We start from the raw sequence: 15,809 nt of genomic DNA on the forward strand, positions 1-15,809 counted from the left end.
CTTTTATAAATTATGAAATTGCAATAAATTAAGCGTGTTGCCTACTAAAAAATAATAAAAAAATACTATGTCAAAAATGGTATTTTATTATCATTTTGAATTTGGACTCTTATACAAATAATTCGAAAATAGAATTATTTGTAAGTTTATTAAGTATAGAAAAAATAAATTTTTTTATTATTTCAATATATCAAAAATAGTATTAAGGAACTGAAACATTTTAGATATAGAAATTTTTTTAAATAGATTAAATTATTTTTATAATATTAACATATTCTTAATATAATTTAATATATAATAAGAAAAAGCTTGCATACTCATCGGTTATCAAAGTCCGTTACAAAACACAAATTATATGAACTTTAGAAATATATAATATTTTATGAAAAATATTATCCTTACAAAGAGGGCTATCAGTAAGAAGGAAAAAATAAAGAAAAAACGGAAAAAGATAAAGAGAAAAAAAAATCATAAAGATCAAGGGTAACAATTGACTTTGTAATTGACTTTGTATGCCCTCTTTGTATTTGTCTTTATAAGACTAATATTACTTATATTTTATTCATTTGAGAGAAATTCTAGCTGTTAAATAAGTAAATAAATAATATTTTAAGTTGAAATAACATATCAAATAATTAAAAATACATTGTTTTTACTTTTAAACACAGAAAAAGTAATGTTCAAAAGCTAATAAAAAGGAAAAAGCAATTAAAAAATAATTTTTTTAAATAAAAAAAAAAGAGTTGTATGGATATATTTGGTAGGAGTGAAGTACAGTACTAGTAAAAAGAAATTCAATACTACCAAAAGAGCGAATTTTTTAGGGTCTCATTTAGACCCCATAAGTTTTAAAAATATCTTTTACCTCCTTTTTTGGGTTAAAAATAAAAGGGTTGTCCTAACGTGTTCTCTACGGGCTAAGACACACGTTAAAAACATTATAAACAGGATTTACTCGTATCGATGCATATTATATACAAAATGAAAAAAAAAATCCCATGCATACTATATTTAACATATATCTTTAAAACAAAATTAAGATAACTCAAAATAAAATAATTGGTTAGATCATTTTGACTATTGAATTATACATATAATAAACTTCTCAAAAATAAAAAAATATTAAAATATTATTTTCTTGAAAATACAAAAAAAAAAATTCAGAATAATATATTTGAAATTTATGAACATTGAAAAGAAAAAGGATTCTTAAAATAAATATAACACTCATGAAATTTGAATCATTTTTTTTTATGTCGAAGGTGATTTTAATAAAAAAAAAAAAAAAAAAAAAAGGGTTTCTCTATCTTCCTTAAAGTTTCAAGAAGTTATTGCAGCATTATTTTGAAACTGGTGGACGATGAGTTTTTAACACCAAAACTAACGAACGGAGGTAAATGGTAACTTTCGAAACAATGGTACAAATCAATTTATGAAAATAAGGGGGTGTAAGGTTTTTGGCCTTTATTTCATTGTTCGTTATTATTCCACAGCTGAAGAGAACGGAAATAGCCTGCTAAAACAAAACACAAACCAAATTTTATTTTCTCAATATTAAGGTAAATTTCTCAAACCCTAAGTTTTTATTTCAATTTTGTTTGCTTCCATTTTGAAATTCGCATCAAGTAACAGAAGCAATCTGAATTTTCAATTCTTATTAAATTTTCTTTTTCTTTTTCTTTTCTTTTCTTTTTTTTTCCTTTTTTGTTTCGTTTCTGAGGAAATGGTTCGAATTTTGTGTTGTTTTACAGAGAATTGGAAGAATCGGAAATGAATGTGAAGTGTTTTTCTATTTCTTTTAATTCGCTTTAGTGTTGTTGTTTGTTTTGGATAAATTGGTGGTCTGTTTGGTTAATTTGATTCTTGACGATTTTGATTATTTAATTGAAGTCGAATTTGGGGCTTTATGTTACCTGATTAAGCTGATTTTAGTGTTTAGTTTGAAGAGATTGACAATTTTCAGTTGTTTGTGAGAGTTAATTTGAGCTCATTTCGGTGTTTATGAGCTGGTTAATTTGAGCTGATTTTGTTGCTATGTGGTAGCCCTTCGGTAAAGTTGGTTGGTTCTTGTGTAATTAGACTCTTGAAGGGTAGTCGATAGTGAGTTTAATGTTGGTAGCGGTAGTTTTATGAATTAAATCAGTTGAAAGAGGGGAGATACAAGAGAATTTTGTTTTGTTTGGTGAAGTCATTGTGTAGCTACCTAACCTAAATATTGTTCTCTAAGTCTGGTGTTTACAATTTTCGACAAATTAAATGAATTTGAAGCTTAATTGGTCAAAATCTGCATTTGGGTATCCTAAAGTTTGTAACTCTTACGGTCTAGTTTGATGAAGATGCTTCATTGAATTTCTAAATTGGAACTTGGAAGATACCTCAGAAATTTGAGAAAAATCAGAAATTATACTATATTAGAAGGTGAGCCATGGTGATTGGAGTTCTATCTTTTCCTATGCCAAATTTACTTTCCAACCTTTATAGATGCTAACATCTTATGTTTAATTTGATTGAAATGATTTGGTACTCATTAAACTGTATTCCGTTGATTGTTTTGCCAGGTTCAAGTTGCTGTGTCTGTGCGGGTAACAGCTTCATGACTTCTTCTGTTCATGATCTATCTGGTATTGTATATCAATTTCTTGAGCAAAGCTCATGTTGTTTTGGTACCTTTATAATACATGGTTTTGACTGAAGTAAATAGATTAAAAGATCAAAATTGACTTGCTATTCGGGCATCCAATTAAAGAAAAAAATTTCATATTATAATTGTCCATATGATTCTTCAATATTAAGAAATCACCAAAAAGGGAGTGTTGTTGCCATATTTTAAAACAATTATAGATTATCAAAGTAACGTCTAAACCCAATGATTCAAGGCAAAGATGAAGGATCCTAGAAGAACAAAATATTTATTTCAATTGTCTCTACAATTAGATCAGAATGGAGACTCCAAAAATCAATTTGAACAGGGATAAAAAAAAAGGAGGGGTTTAGAGTACTCTCAAAAAATGAAATGCTTAAGGATTTTCTTTTAGGCTATTTGAAAGTTATCCAACTTGAATTATAAGTAACAATTGTAGCTTCTGTTTTAGGGTTCACTTGTTCTTTTTCTCTGTCAATATGTCATCATCTTATTCCCAAGGATAAGTAATATGATAGTTATTATCCTGTATGAAATCTCAGAATCTTGATAGACCTATATAGTTAGTCAGGATTGGCATTCTTTGTTCCCTAACCTAGCCGAATGATACCCACGAATGAGACCCAATCATAGTTCTTATGTTGGATCTACTGGTTTGGATATTCGGGATTCGTCCCAGTTTGTTCTTGTAGATAGATATCATATTTTAACCAAAGTTATCCCCATCCATAAAAAATAATAATAATAATAATAATAAAAAGCTTTACATTGTTCTTTTTCATTTCATTTATGCCATTGTGATGTTGGTGTAATTCATGTATAATAAAATTTAGTGGCTAAACTCTTGCATTGCCGATTTTACGTTGCTGGATTCCCTTGTCCTAATTGTGTGTCTTTTTGTGAAGCTTGATGTTTTGGTTTATTATTTTGTCATTTGTTATATATCTTGTTCCTATTGAAAATTTTGAATGCAATATTAATTGCTTTTGGAAATTGGCTGTACAGATAACAGTGAAGCTGATGAGCAGCAGAAGCATTCAGAATCCCAGATACGTTCCTCATCACCTGTGAGTGGAATGTCTCACCCTGGCATCACAACCCCAGTGCAGTATACAACTCCTCAACTTGGGGCTGGTCATGCTATGGTATTGTCTTTGGAGTAAATTTTTGTTCCTTCTGTGTCTTATTTATTTATTTTTGTTTTGGTAATGTGGGGTGGAGAGAGCAGCAAGTTTTGCAACCTTTTAATTGAATATCTGCTTAGATGTATTTCTGTGTGCATAATTTTTTTTTGTTGTGGTGTGTATTTGCTCAGTAATTTGATTTTCTTCTTTAAGATTCATTAAAAGAAGTACTAGAAGGGGTATGACCCAGACTTTTGCTTCTTCTGTTTGGTTTAGTTATTATGTTTGATTTGAATACTGTGGGACATTAATGTTGGTCTTTGAAGAAGCGGAGCCTTATTGGGGTGGTGGCAGTCATGGTTACTGATTGTTGGAGATTGTGCTTGTGTTACTATAATGCTAGGGTGATGTTTAAGTGGCGAGTAGGTGATGATGGTCATGAACAACTTTTCCTTATTGGTGATATATAGAGTCATGTGTTGGTGTGACAAGGAGGTGGCAATATTGGTGTAGATGGTGTTTCAATTGGTGGTAATAACAATGGTCTGGCATGGTGCTTAGGTGGTGCCATCCTAGTTCAATTAGATGCTTGTGGTGGTACATGGTGTTTAGATGATAATTTGAAGTATCATTCGCAGATGCAGTTTTGTTGGTGATGATGGTTTAGTCTCTAACCTAATTCTTCCGTAGGTTGTGAGAAACAAATTTGGCATGTTTGTTTTGTGGTACTAGATTGCATAAAAAGGCAGCGTAGCACTAAATATTTTTAACCTATATTGGCAGTTACTAGAACTATTTTTACTGCCGCATTAGTCCCTGTTCAAAGTGTGATGAGACCCATGTGTTTGCTTTTCTTAAGTTGTTTTGCTCCTTTGTTCCTTCATACAGTTGAACTGTTATGTGCATTTCAAATTGTAATTATGTATGACCTTTTACATATTTGATTAATGTTAAAAATAATTATGAATAATGAATAGTAAATTGAGTAAAATATAGATCTATTATAAACATAAATTACATTAAAATTATAATTATTATTTTTTATTTAAATTAGTTTAGTGATAATACTTGAATATATTAATATTATATATAATCTTGTCTAGTATAATACTGTACCAGACACTGTAACATTATATATAAACTAATCTTATACAATCCCAATAAAGTAATTTAGTCTAGTACAACATCCAAAATCACCTGTTTAGTTTTGTGGTTGAGGTTTTTTTCCTTCTTTTCTTCTCAATGTTTTGATGAATATTAGTTCTGGTGATGATGGTGTCACATAGCACTACGAATCCTTTTGCCATAATTGAATCAAAAGGCTAATTCTTAACCAGTGATGAGTTGAAGGAAAATACGAGAAAGAAAAATTATAGTATTTTGCATTTGACTATTTAGGATGTATGAGAAATGAATTGAGAAAACATGTTTGTTTGATTAATGGAAAATTGAGAGGCTATCACAGTTATAACCTTTACAATTATCATCTATGATGGTAGGAAGATTTCATACTTTTTTCTCATGGATATTGAATAGTCATAACAGGTGAAAGTTTTTAAGCCATACTCCTTTCCCTCTACATTCAAACACTTATAGAGAAATAGGCTTTGTGTATTTATTCAAACATGTTTGTTTGATTAATGGAAAATTGAGAGGCTATCACAGTTATAACCTTATAATCAAACTATATCATCTATGATGGTAGGAAGATTTAAATTTCATACTTTTCTTATGGATAATGAGTAGTCATAACAGGTGAAAGTTTTTAAGCCATGTTCCTTTCCCTCTACGTTCAAACACTTGTGATTGAATAGAGAAATAGGCTTTATGTATTTATTAGTTCTCTTCCCTTTTCCTTTTTTTTTTTATTGTAACATACCACCCAAACAAGGGCTTGTAAACACTCCACCTGTTCCTTTCCCTTCCATCCAAATACTAACATTTGGATGAGGAAATATTGAGGTGCTTCTGTTTATGTGGTACTTCTAGAATTCATTATGATAGCCATGTTGTTGATTTTGGATACTTAGCACATGATGTTTGCTTTGCTATTTGAAGCACTTCTGACATTTGGGAACTTATGTCTGTTCACAAATTATAATCTAGTGGAGCCCAAACCGTAATCACCCAGTCACTCCCACAATCAATAAATCACAACAAGTAAAAGACAATAGCCAGTTCAATACTCAATCAAGAACATTCCATCTGTATTGATTTTTGTATTAAGTCAGTGAAGAATGTATTACAATGAAAGGAAATGCAAATAACGTAAGAACACAAAATGAATATAAGCAACAGGCTGATCTTTGAGGGTCAGCTCCTCCTTAACAACTTCCACTAAATTCTTCTCATCCCACACTCATCCAGTTCTTCCCTTTTTATTCCCTTTGATTCTCATGCTAGCTAACTCTTCATGCTTGTTGTGCCGCTGCGCCACTTGTCATGTATTGCTTTTCCCTTTCTGTCCCTTGTGGTTATACATTTGGTTGTCAGGGGTCCATCATTACGCTCTCCAAGGAGTGCCACCTTGTCCTCAAGGTGGAAAGAAGGGAATTGGCGACAAATGGAGTTGTAGGCCTCCCAAGTGTTGTCACAGTGGGGAAGCGATTTCCATTTGATCAACACCTCGTAATTGCCATCAAGTAGTCGCTATTTACGCAGGGCATGTTCTGGTTCAACTTGTAAAACCATGTCACCCATGAGGACGTCAAGAAGGGGTTGTGCTACCACAGGTGGAGAGATGACTTTTTTAAGCTGAGAGACATGAAAAATATCATGTATGCGGGTTGTGCTAGGGAGAGTAAGGCGATAAGCAACTTGACCTATTTTTTCAACAATGGGGTAGGGTCCATAAAAGTGTGGGTTGAGCTTTTCGTTGACCCTATGGGCGAGAGACTTAAGGCGGTAAGGCTACAGTTTAAGGTAGACCAAATCCCCCATGGCATATTGAACCTCCCTCCTTTTAGCATTTGCATAGAGCTTCATATGTTCTTGGGCTTTGGTCAGGTTCAACTTTAACTCATGTAAGATAGTATTGCGCTCCACCAACTGCTAATCCACAGCATCCACAACTGAAGTGTGCTCACTGTATTTCAAAAGGATTGGAGGATCCCTTCCATAAAGGGCCTTGAAGGGAGTCATGCCCGTGGAGCGATTGTAAGTTGTATTGAACCAATACTCTGCCCAAGCTAACCATTTCGGCCAAAGCTGAGGCTGGTGACCTGCAAAGCAACGTAAATGAGTCTCTACACAATGATTGACGACTTCTAATTGTCCATCTGTTTGGGGTGGTAGGCTGTGCTCATATGGAGTTGTGTCCCGGACTGTTTAAACATCTCACCTTAGAAAGGCTCCTGAAAACTCTGTCTCGATCCGAAACGATGGTACGGGGAAAGCCATGCAACTTAACAATTTCTTGAATGAACAAGTTGGTGACCTCTTGGGCTGTGTAAGGGTGGCGTAAGGTGAGGAAATAGTTGTACTTCGTAAGGCGATCTACTACCACCAAAATAGTATCCACCCGATTAGCCTTAGGAAGACCTCCAATAAAATCCATGGATATATCCTCCCAAACTTGAGAGGGAATAGGTAAAGGTTGAAGAAGTCTCGCCGGTTGCAAGGCATCATATTTGTTCTGTTGGCAAATGAAGCAAGCCTTAACATAGGCCTGGATGTCCTGCTGCATGCCTTCCCAGAATACCACTTGTGATAGTTTCTTGTAAGTGCAAAAATAGCCAGAATGGCCTCCTGCGGGAGAGGAGTGAAATTCCCATAGAAGCTATTGTACCTGGGGACTGGATTTGGGTAAAACCAGACGATTTTCATAGAAAAGTAAGGAGCCAACTAACCTGAAATGCAGATGGCTATCCCTCTGAATGGCGTCTTTCCACTCTTCCTTTTTCGCAAAATAATAGACCGAAAAGGCAGTAAACTCGACAGTTCCATCGCGTCTGGATAGGGCATCAGCAGCTTTATTTTCTAACCCTGGTTTTTATTGTATTTCATAGTCTAAACCTAGCAGCTTAATTATCCATTTTTGTTGCTCTTCTCCCTGCAACCGTTGCTCATTCAAATAATGGAGGTTGTGCTGATCTGTTCTAATAATGAAACGTCTACCCAATAAGTAATGTTGCCACTTTTGGACGGCTAGAACAACTGCCATCAGCTCCCTCTCATAAATCGATCAAAGTCGTGAGCGCGTAGAGAGGCCTTGACTCAAAAATGCTAAGGGCCTGCCATCTTGCATTAGGATAGCCCCAATTCCCTGTTCGGAAGCATTTGTTTTAATAATAAAAGTCTTGGAAAAGTTAGGCATGGCAAGGACTGAGACGGTAGTCATAACACGTTTCAGCTCCTCAAATGCTTTTCGGGCCAATTCAGTCCAAACAAAGGAGTCCTTACGGAGAAGGTTGGTTAAAGGCAGGGCAATCTTCTCGTATCTATTTACAAACTTCCGATAGTACGCGGTTAACCCTAGAAACCCACGAAGAGCCTTGACATCTTTAGGAACAGGCCACTGCAGAATACAATCCACCTTGGAAGGATCCACTGCAGAATACAATCCACCTTGGAAGGATCCACTGCCATACCTTGGGCGGAAATGATGTGGCCTAAGTATTCCAATTGAGACTACCCAAAGGTGCATTTTTTTTCTTTTGACCACTAACTTATGCTCAAGTAAGATCTGAAATGTGAGTCTCAAATGGTGCAAATGTGCCTCCAGGTTAGTACTATAAATTAGAATATCATCAAAAAAGACCAGGATAAACTTACGCAATTACGACTTGAATATACTATTCATGAGAGTTTGAAAGGTTGACGGAGCATTCGATAACCCGAAGGGCATGACGGGAACTTCGTAGTGTCCTTCATGAGTGCGGAAGGCCGTCTTATGAGTATCCGTTTCCTTGACTCGTATTTGGTGGTATCCCGACTTCAGGTCGAGTTTTGAAAACATAATGGTGCCACCCAATTCATCAAAAAATTCGTCAATCGTTGGAATAGGAAATTTATCGGGTATGGTTATCTTGTTAATCGCTCAGTAATCTACGCAGAAGCGCCATCCCCCGTCTTTCTTTTTTACCAAGAGCACCGGACTGGAAAAGGGATTGATGCTTGGTTTAATGATCCCTGAAACTAACATCTCTCTTATAATCTTTTCTATCTCATTCTTTTGATAGTATGGGTACCGGTAGGGTTTGATATTAGGGACTGGAGCTCTTGGTTCTAACTTGATAGCATGATCGTGCACTATGGCTGGCAGAAGTCCTAGTAAGGGCTGGAATAGAGTTTCGTATTCCTGGAGCAAGGTAGAAAGGTTACTATTTGCTATTGTTTCTTTCATTTCCTGCAATTGCAAATTGCCAAATTCCAGCAAATAACTTGACCCTGCTGACTGCAACGTTTAATCATCTTCTTCAATGACACCCTAGTCCTACTCAATGAGGGGTCCCCAACCAAAACTACTGTCCTCCTAGATTGGTTGAACTTCATTACTGACTCCTTCCAATTCGTGATGGTCTCCCCCACGGTCTCAAGCCATGCAACACCTAGTATAACATCAACGTTGTTCATATTGAAAGGGTAGAAATCCTGAGTGACTGAGATATTTTGCAACTTCAATTTCACCTCGCGGCACTCCCTTTGACAACTCACCCTGTAACCATCCTTAACCCTTACTCCAAAAGGCTTGGTTTGAACCACCGGAATCCTTAGCTCTTCAACCAACTGTCGATTAATAAAATTGTGAGATGCATCGCTATCAATTAAGATCCCCACGTTCTTACCTCCAATCTCTCCTTTCAACTTCAAGATTTTGGGTCCATTTATGCCCTTCACCGAGCTAATGGAAAGGTCCAGAATCCTTGGTACTTCCTCCTCACTTATACCTTCCTCCGTGAACATCTCCTGCAACTCTGAGTCTTCATCTTCTACCAACAAAACTTGTCACACCGGTGACCCGGTGAATATTTTGCATCACAACGATAACACAATCCCTTTTCTCTCTTTTTTTGTATCTCAACTTCAGTCAAATCTCTTGTAAGGGAAATCTCATTGGAACGAACTTGGCCAGAAGTTGATTGACGACGATGAGTTGGGGCTGGAGTGGGTTTCGAATTGGGTTCTTCGTGGAGGTGGGTTTGGAGCTAAACTGGAAGTGGAGTATCGTGTTAGGTCATTTGGGTGTTGGGCTTTGTTAATTTCATCAGGTCGGGCTGAGTGGCTGTAGGTCTGTGGTCCAAGAACAAACTGGGTCCACTTGTTAAGTCGGGTCGGCCAAAGTCTGGCTTCTTACACAGTCTGATTTCTTTCTTCCACCCTTTGGGCCAACTGGGTTACACAAATAAAGGAATTGGGCCATGTTATTAGGTTGGGTTGTTGAAGCTTTATTTCAGCCTTCACCTCCGGTTTAAGCCCGTTCAAGAAGGCAGTCGTCAGCACCTCCTCCTTCTCGCTGACCATCAACGACTCCACCTCTTCAAATCGTCAGCGATAATCCAACACTGTTCCAGTTTGCTTAATCGCCATCAACAATTCCAAGGGACTTACCTCCTAAGTTCCGCTAAATCTTTGGGAGAGAGCCATTTTAAACTCCTGCTAGTTGATCAACATTAATCGGGTCTCTACCCATTGTTACCAGTGGAGAGCTTCTTCCTCCATGCAAAGCGCGATAGCTGCCACACAGTGCTCCTCGGTGACTTGTTTGAAGTTGAAATAACGTTCGAACCTGAAAATCCTCCATACGGGTCTTCGTCGGAAAAAATTGGCAACTCCAGTTTTCGGCCACCCCAGTCGCGCCGATACCATCCCTCACCGCCTTGATTCCATTCATCCCCTGATGGGCTCCCTTCTTGGTTCACCTGGGTCCTGTTTTCAGTTCGTCCCCCTCTGTTTGCTCCGCCCTGATTTTCTAGATTTTTGTGGATTTCATGCTCATTGGGTTCTACCCTGCCATGACTTGAATTCCCAGTTAAGTTTCGTCGTCGTTCCTCCTCTTCTTCATCCTTTTTACGCATCCAATTCTGCATATCCATCAAGATCTCCCTCATTGCATTCACCGTCTCTGTCACCTTGGCCACATCCTTCTCAACATTATCTAGTCTATTCTCCATCCTTGTACCAACCATACCCTGACTTTGCAAGGCTCTGATACCAGTTGATGGAACCCAAACCGTAATCACCCAGTCACTCCCACAATGAATAAATCACAGCAAGTAAAAGACAATAGCCAGTTCAATACTCAATCAAGAACATTCCACACTCATCCAGCTCTTCCCTTTTTATTCCCTTTGATTCTCATGCTAACGAACTCATGCTTGTTGTGCGACTCTGCCACCTGTCATGCATTACTTTTCCCTTTCTGCTCCTTGCAGTTTTACCATTTGGTTGTCAGGGGTCCATCATAATCACACCATTTAATTCCTTATTTATTAACTATAAGATCGTAAAGTTGTTGTGTCAGTTGATCATTGCAAAATTCAGGGACAAGATGAATTAAGCTTGGAGGTATGGCATGATGTTATTCTTTGTTTTATGGGGGAGAAAACAAGGTTTCTAGTTTTTCCATCATTGAGAGTTCTTGGATCTTGTGGAGTGTTTTGATTCTTGTCAAGGGCTTGCTTTACTTTGTCCAATGATGCTGATTGCTTTATTTGTATCATACCACATTATTTCATTTAAATGATAGTTGTTCTTTTTTCAAGTTCTTTCTTATATATATGTGGCCATAGATTATGCTATACAAAATTGCATTAATTAGGCTAGTGGAGACTGTCAAGGGGAGTAGTTCCTTTTAGCTAAATTGCTTACTTATGGTTCACGAGCAAAATATTAGTTTGTTGCATGATAACACAATTTCAATCTCCCTTGCAAAGACTATGAGTTCTTTCTCTCATTTTCTCTAGAGAGTTTTAAGGTACACTACCCCACAGAGAGACTATATGGTGCTCCAGTGTTGACGGGCACCACACTTTCAGAGACAGAGTTAACAAAGAATTGTTTCTTTTAATTATCAGACTTGACCTCATTGTACAAAGATCTTGAATAATATGGTGTTCTCTTATATACTATATTAGGGATGTGCCCCTTTTTTACCTCTTTTCATTATATTTAATTTTTGTAATCCGAAAAAGATGTGGTTTTTCCAAAGTAATCAGCAGGATTGATCACTAATCTGATGTACTTGTTTTGCAATCTGGTTATTGTTACTGCTTTAGGAAATTGCCATGATTTTCATTAGGGATTTCTTTTGTTGGAACTGATGATCTTTAAGAAAACTATAAATCTGTATGATTTCATTTTTGCCTTATTTTATAATAAATCAGTGTAGATTTTGAATTCTGGTCGCCTCAGATTTCTTTTTATTTTTAGTTCCTCCTCTGTCAGTATTCTAAGGATATAATTTAGTTGACATTGGCCATGGAATTATTTTTACTTCTAAACCAGTGACTTCTCCTGGAGACTGCTTAGCAAAGTCCTAAAATTAAACCAGTCACTAACCTGTACAACCTAATATATCAACTGACTTCCATCTTTGGCTTTATGTTATTCCAGGCACCAGCACCTTACCCATATCCAGATCCCTATTATAGAAGCATATTTGCTCCCTATGATGCACAGCCTTATCCTCCGCAGCCCTATGGTGGACAACCAATGGTATGTCATATTTTCCAATGCTCTCACTAGTAGCCTGATTTGTTGTGGTAACATGATATTGTGCGATTTGGGGTCCATACCTGATTATGAACATATATGTTATTAATTATTTCAGGTCCACCTTCAGTTAATGGGAATTCAGCAAGCTGGAGTTCCTTTGCCGTCAGATGCAGTAGAGGAGCCTGTGTTTGTTAATGCAAAACAATATCATGGCATCTTGAGACGTAGACAGTCTCGTGCAAAAGCTGAATCAGAGAATAAAGCTATAAAGTCTCGGAAGGCATGTTCTTTGTATAAATTTCATTGTAGTCTGTTCAGTGGTTTTACGTCATTGATTGGAATAATATGAAAGCCAGCGGGCTTACTACTCTGTAGTTTTGCCACTGCATTAATTTTTTTCTTTTTTTTGGGTGCATCTTTTTAATCCGTCTTCTCGTGTCTGTTTCTATTGACTAATAGTTCATATTAATCATGCAGCCATACTTGCATGAATCTCGACATTTGCATGCATTGAGAAGAGCTAGAGGATGTGGGGGTCGGTTTCTCAATTCAAAGAAATCTGATAACAAACAAATGGAGGCAGCATCAGATGACAAATCACAGCCCGATATCAATCTCAACTCTGATAAAACTGAACTTGCTTCCTCGGATGGCACATCCTAAAACCCAAAAAGGACCAACATCTCATGGAAATGGCCCCGCAAACAACAATTCATTGATTATGGCCACAGGACTTAGAGATTCCCTTACCAGCTGTAACAGTCCCGGTATTTGCTTCAATCTAGCTCCATACTTAGAACTCAGTAGTAATGTGTATAGGTATCGCAGTAATAGGTCACGTAGGAAGTTTGCAAAGATGAAGCAGAAAATATGTATTGAAGTGCTGTCATAGCTAGCTATCTTCTTGAGAACAGAATTTTTTCTGACCGTTGCTAGTTTAAGTTTAGTTTGCTGTGTGTGCATTTCCGTGCACTTGATATTATTAGAAGTTGGGGTGGTTTTTGGTTTTTTTCTAACAGAAATTGGGGAGTCTTGGTTATGTGACATTAGGTCAGTGTAAAATTAGGATTTGGTGTTGCTGTGTAGTGATTACTTATTTTTAAACTTGAGTTGATAATAAGTCAGAAATGTTTTTGTTTGTATTTCTAACTCTAGCACTTATTTTTTATTCTATGCCACCAAAATTGAAGACTAAGAAAGAGGAGTAATAAAAAAGAACAAATTAGAATTAGAATTTAAATCAAATATTGGTGGTGAATTTAGGTGAAATGGGGTAGAGTTTGAAATTCATTAATTATGATGTTTTTTTATTTTTTTTTTCTTTTTTTTGTTCAAATTCAAGTTTGTTGCATAGTGTAGTTAAGTGTTTGGAGGAAGAAATAATTAGATGGGCCATCAAAATTGGAATAGGGGAGACCAAAGATGTTTGGGGCAAGCTTTTACCCATCACATATTATCGGTGGAAACATGAATGATTGATGCAGTCCATTTGACATCAAAATATATAAATTTATTTAAGTTAAATATGTGAAAAACAAAGAAAATTAACTGTCCTGCATTATAATTTCAAAAAAAAAACAAAAACATTTACCAATTACATTTTATCAACTCGCTTGCATGTTGATCAACATCATTTATTTTTTGAGTGGTGTTATTTAAGCCCCACTAAAACTTCTAACCTATGTGTCATTTTTTTTTTTAATAATTAAAAGTATATTGTCAATTAAAATTATCAAGATATCCCCACCATTAAGTTATATAAATCAATAACCAAACAGTCGAATGATAGGATGATATTAATTCAAGATTAGAAATTGCAGCAATCTCAAGTTTTTCAATCCGAATGAGACTTTATATGTAGTAGAGGAGTTTGTAATCAAAGCTTTCTTTATCTTTTTATTTCTTTTTCGCTCGCTCTTCAATAACATCACCATTAATGGCTTTTAGGGTATGTTTGGTTAAGGAAATATTATACTATTGATAATGTTATAGCAATGGAAAGATGAATTACCTTAAAGATTAATGGAAATGTTTAGGAAAATGTGTTTGGTTAGTTAGCATAAATTGGTGAGTATGTTATATAATTTACTAAATTACCCTCCTTTTTAAATATTAATATAATATTTTTTTCGAATAATTTTTTTTAACCCCCTACGTTTGAGATATCGCTAAAACATCTCAACCACATAAAAGTTTAATTTCTAACAAAATCACCCCCACCTACCCTAAGCCACTGCTGGCTGCCTGCCACCACTGCCGACGACGACAATAGTGGACTGAACGGCCAAAATAAATCTGGTCATTAACGGCCAAAAGCTGTAGATCTGGCTGGAAACAGCTAAAATGGATCTAGTCATTTCAGCCCAGCCAAATCTACGATGATGCGGTCGAAAATGGCTAGATCGGCGCACGGTTGGTCGGATCTGGTATTTCATGCGCTGTTCTGGCTCTAGCGGCCGATGGTGGTGGCCAAATCCGACCACCAACCTTGGGTAATTTTTTAAAGTCTAGGGTTATTTATGTCCTAAAAATTTTGTATATAAAGATAAAATAGTCCATTAGTATTTTTGCAAATTGTTTTTAAAACAAGGGCATTATTGTCCAAAAATTTTAATAATTAGGAGTAAAATTGTAACAAAATTAAGATTACCAAGTAATCTTAAAATAACTAAGAAAATTGTGGTAACCAGATTATCTCCTATATAACCAACAATAATTACTATTAGTTTTAGAGTATTACTGGAATCTTATATTACGTAACAACTAAACGCAATAATCAAGTAATATAAGATGACATTACTTTAGTAACGAAGAATTACCCCCATCCAAACACACTCTTATAAACTTTATATTTATGTAGAACAATTCTTTACTTTAGCCTAGCATCATCCAGATGGCTATATTTATAATTAAGTGTTAAATATTTAGAAGTTAATTTTTTTAATTATTTTTTAAAATAATAAGGCTTACAAAAAATTTAAGTGGGCTTAAATAACACTTTTTTTTTTTTTTTTTTTTTTTTTTTTTTTTNCCACCATTAAGTTATATAAATCAATAACCAAACAGTCGAATGATAGGATGATATTAATTCAAGATTAGAAATTGCAGCAATCTCAAGTTTTTCAATCCGAATGAGACTTTATATGTAGTAGAGGAGTTTGTAATCAAAGCTTTCTTTATCTTTTTATTTCTTTTTTGCTCACTCTTCAATAACATCACCATTAATGGCTTTTAGGGTGAGTTTGGTTCATGAAATATTGTATTATTGAAAATGTTATATCAATGGAAAGATGAATTATCTTGAAGATTAATAGAAATGTTTAAGAAAATGTGTTTGGTTGGTTAGCATAAATTGGTGAGTATGTTATATAATTTACTAAATTGTCCTC

The 15,809-nt window shown here is 35.5% G+C and overlaps 1 protein-coding gene across 6 annotated transcripts; it reads left to right on the plus strand.

Moving 5' to 3' along the window:
• Positions 1-1,462: 1,462 nt before the first annotated feature.
• Positions 1,463-13,564, plus strand: LOC116127467 (nuclear transcription factor Y subunit A-7). 6 transcript variants are annotated; one of them, XM_031413118.1, is made up of 7 exons: positions 1,463-1,559; positions 2,327-2,418; positions 2,559-2,621; positions 3,647-3,786; positions 12,319-12,420; positions 12,536-12,700; positions 12,898-13,564. In XM_031413118.1, exons 3-7 carry the CDS (start codon positions 2,594-2,596, stop codon positions 13,081-13,083), a joined length of 621 nt encoding a protein of 206 aa, XP_031268978.1. In that variant the 5' UTR covers positions 1,463-1,559; positions 2,327-2,418; positions 2,559-2,593; the 3' UTR covers positions 13,084-13,564. The 6 variants fall into 6 exon arrangements, with proteins under 6 accessions (XP_031268978.1, XP_031268982.1, XP_031268980.1 ...); XM_031413122.1 differs by having other exon boundaries at positions 2,559-2,582; XM_031413117.1 differs by having other exon boundaries at positions 1,477-1,559; positions 1,752-2,418.
• The last annotated feature ends 2,245 nt before the right edge of the window (positions 13,565-15,809 follow it).

This window comes from Pistacia vera, unplaced genomic scaffold (genome assembly GCF_008641045.1).
Source record: "Pistacia vera cultivar Batoury unplaced genomic scaffold, PisVer_v2 Contig192, whole genome shotgun sequence".
Taxonomy (NCBI): Eukaryota; Viridiplantae; Streptophyta; class Magnoliopsida; order Sapindales; family Anacardiaceae; genus Pistacia; species Pistacia vera.

Coding starts and splice junctions, on each gene's coding strand:
- LOC116127467 (XM_031413118.1), top strand. CDS start 2,594: ATGACTTCTTCTGTTCATGATCTATCTG. Junction 12,421..12,535: donor CCTATGGTGGACAACCAATG/GTATGTCATATT, acceptor TAATTATTTCAG/GTCCACCTTCAGTTAATGGG. Junction 12,701..12,897: donor AAGCTATAAAGTCTCGGAAG/GCATGTTCTTTG, acceptor TTAATCATGCAG/CCATACTTGCATGAATCTCG.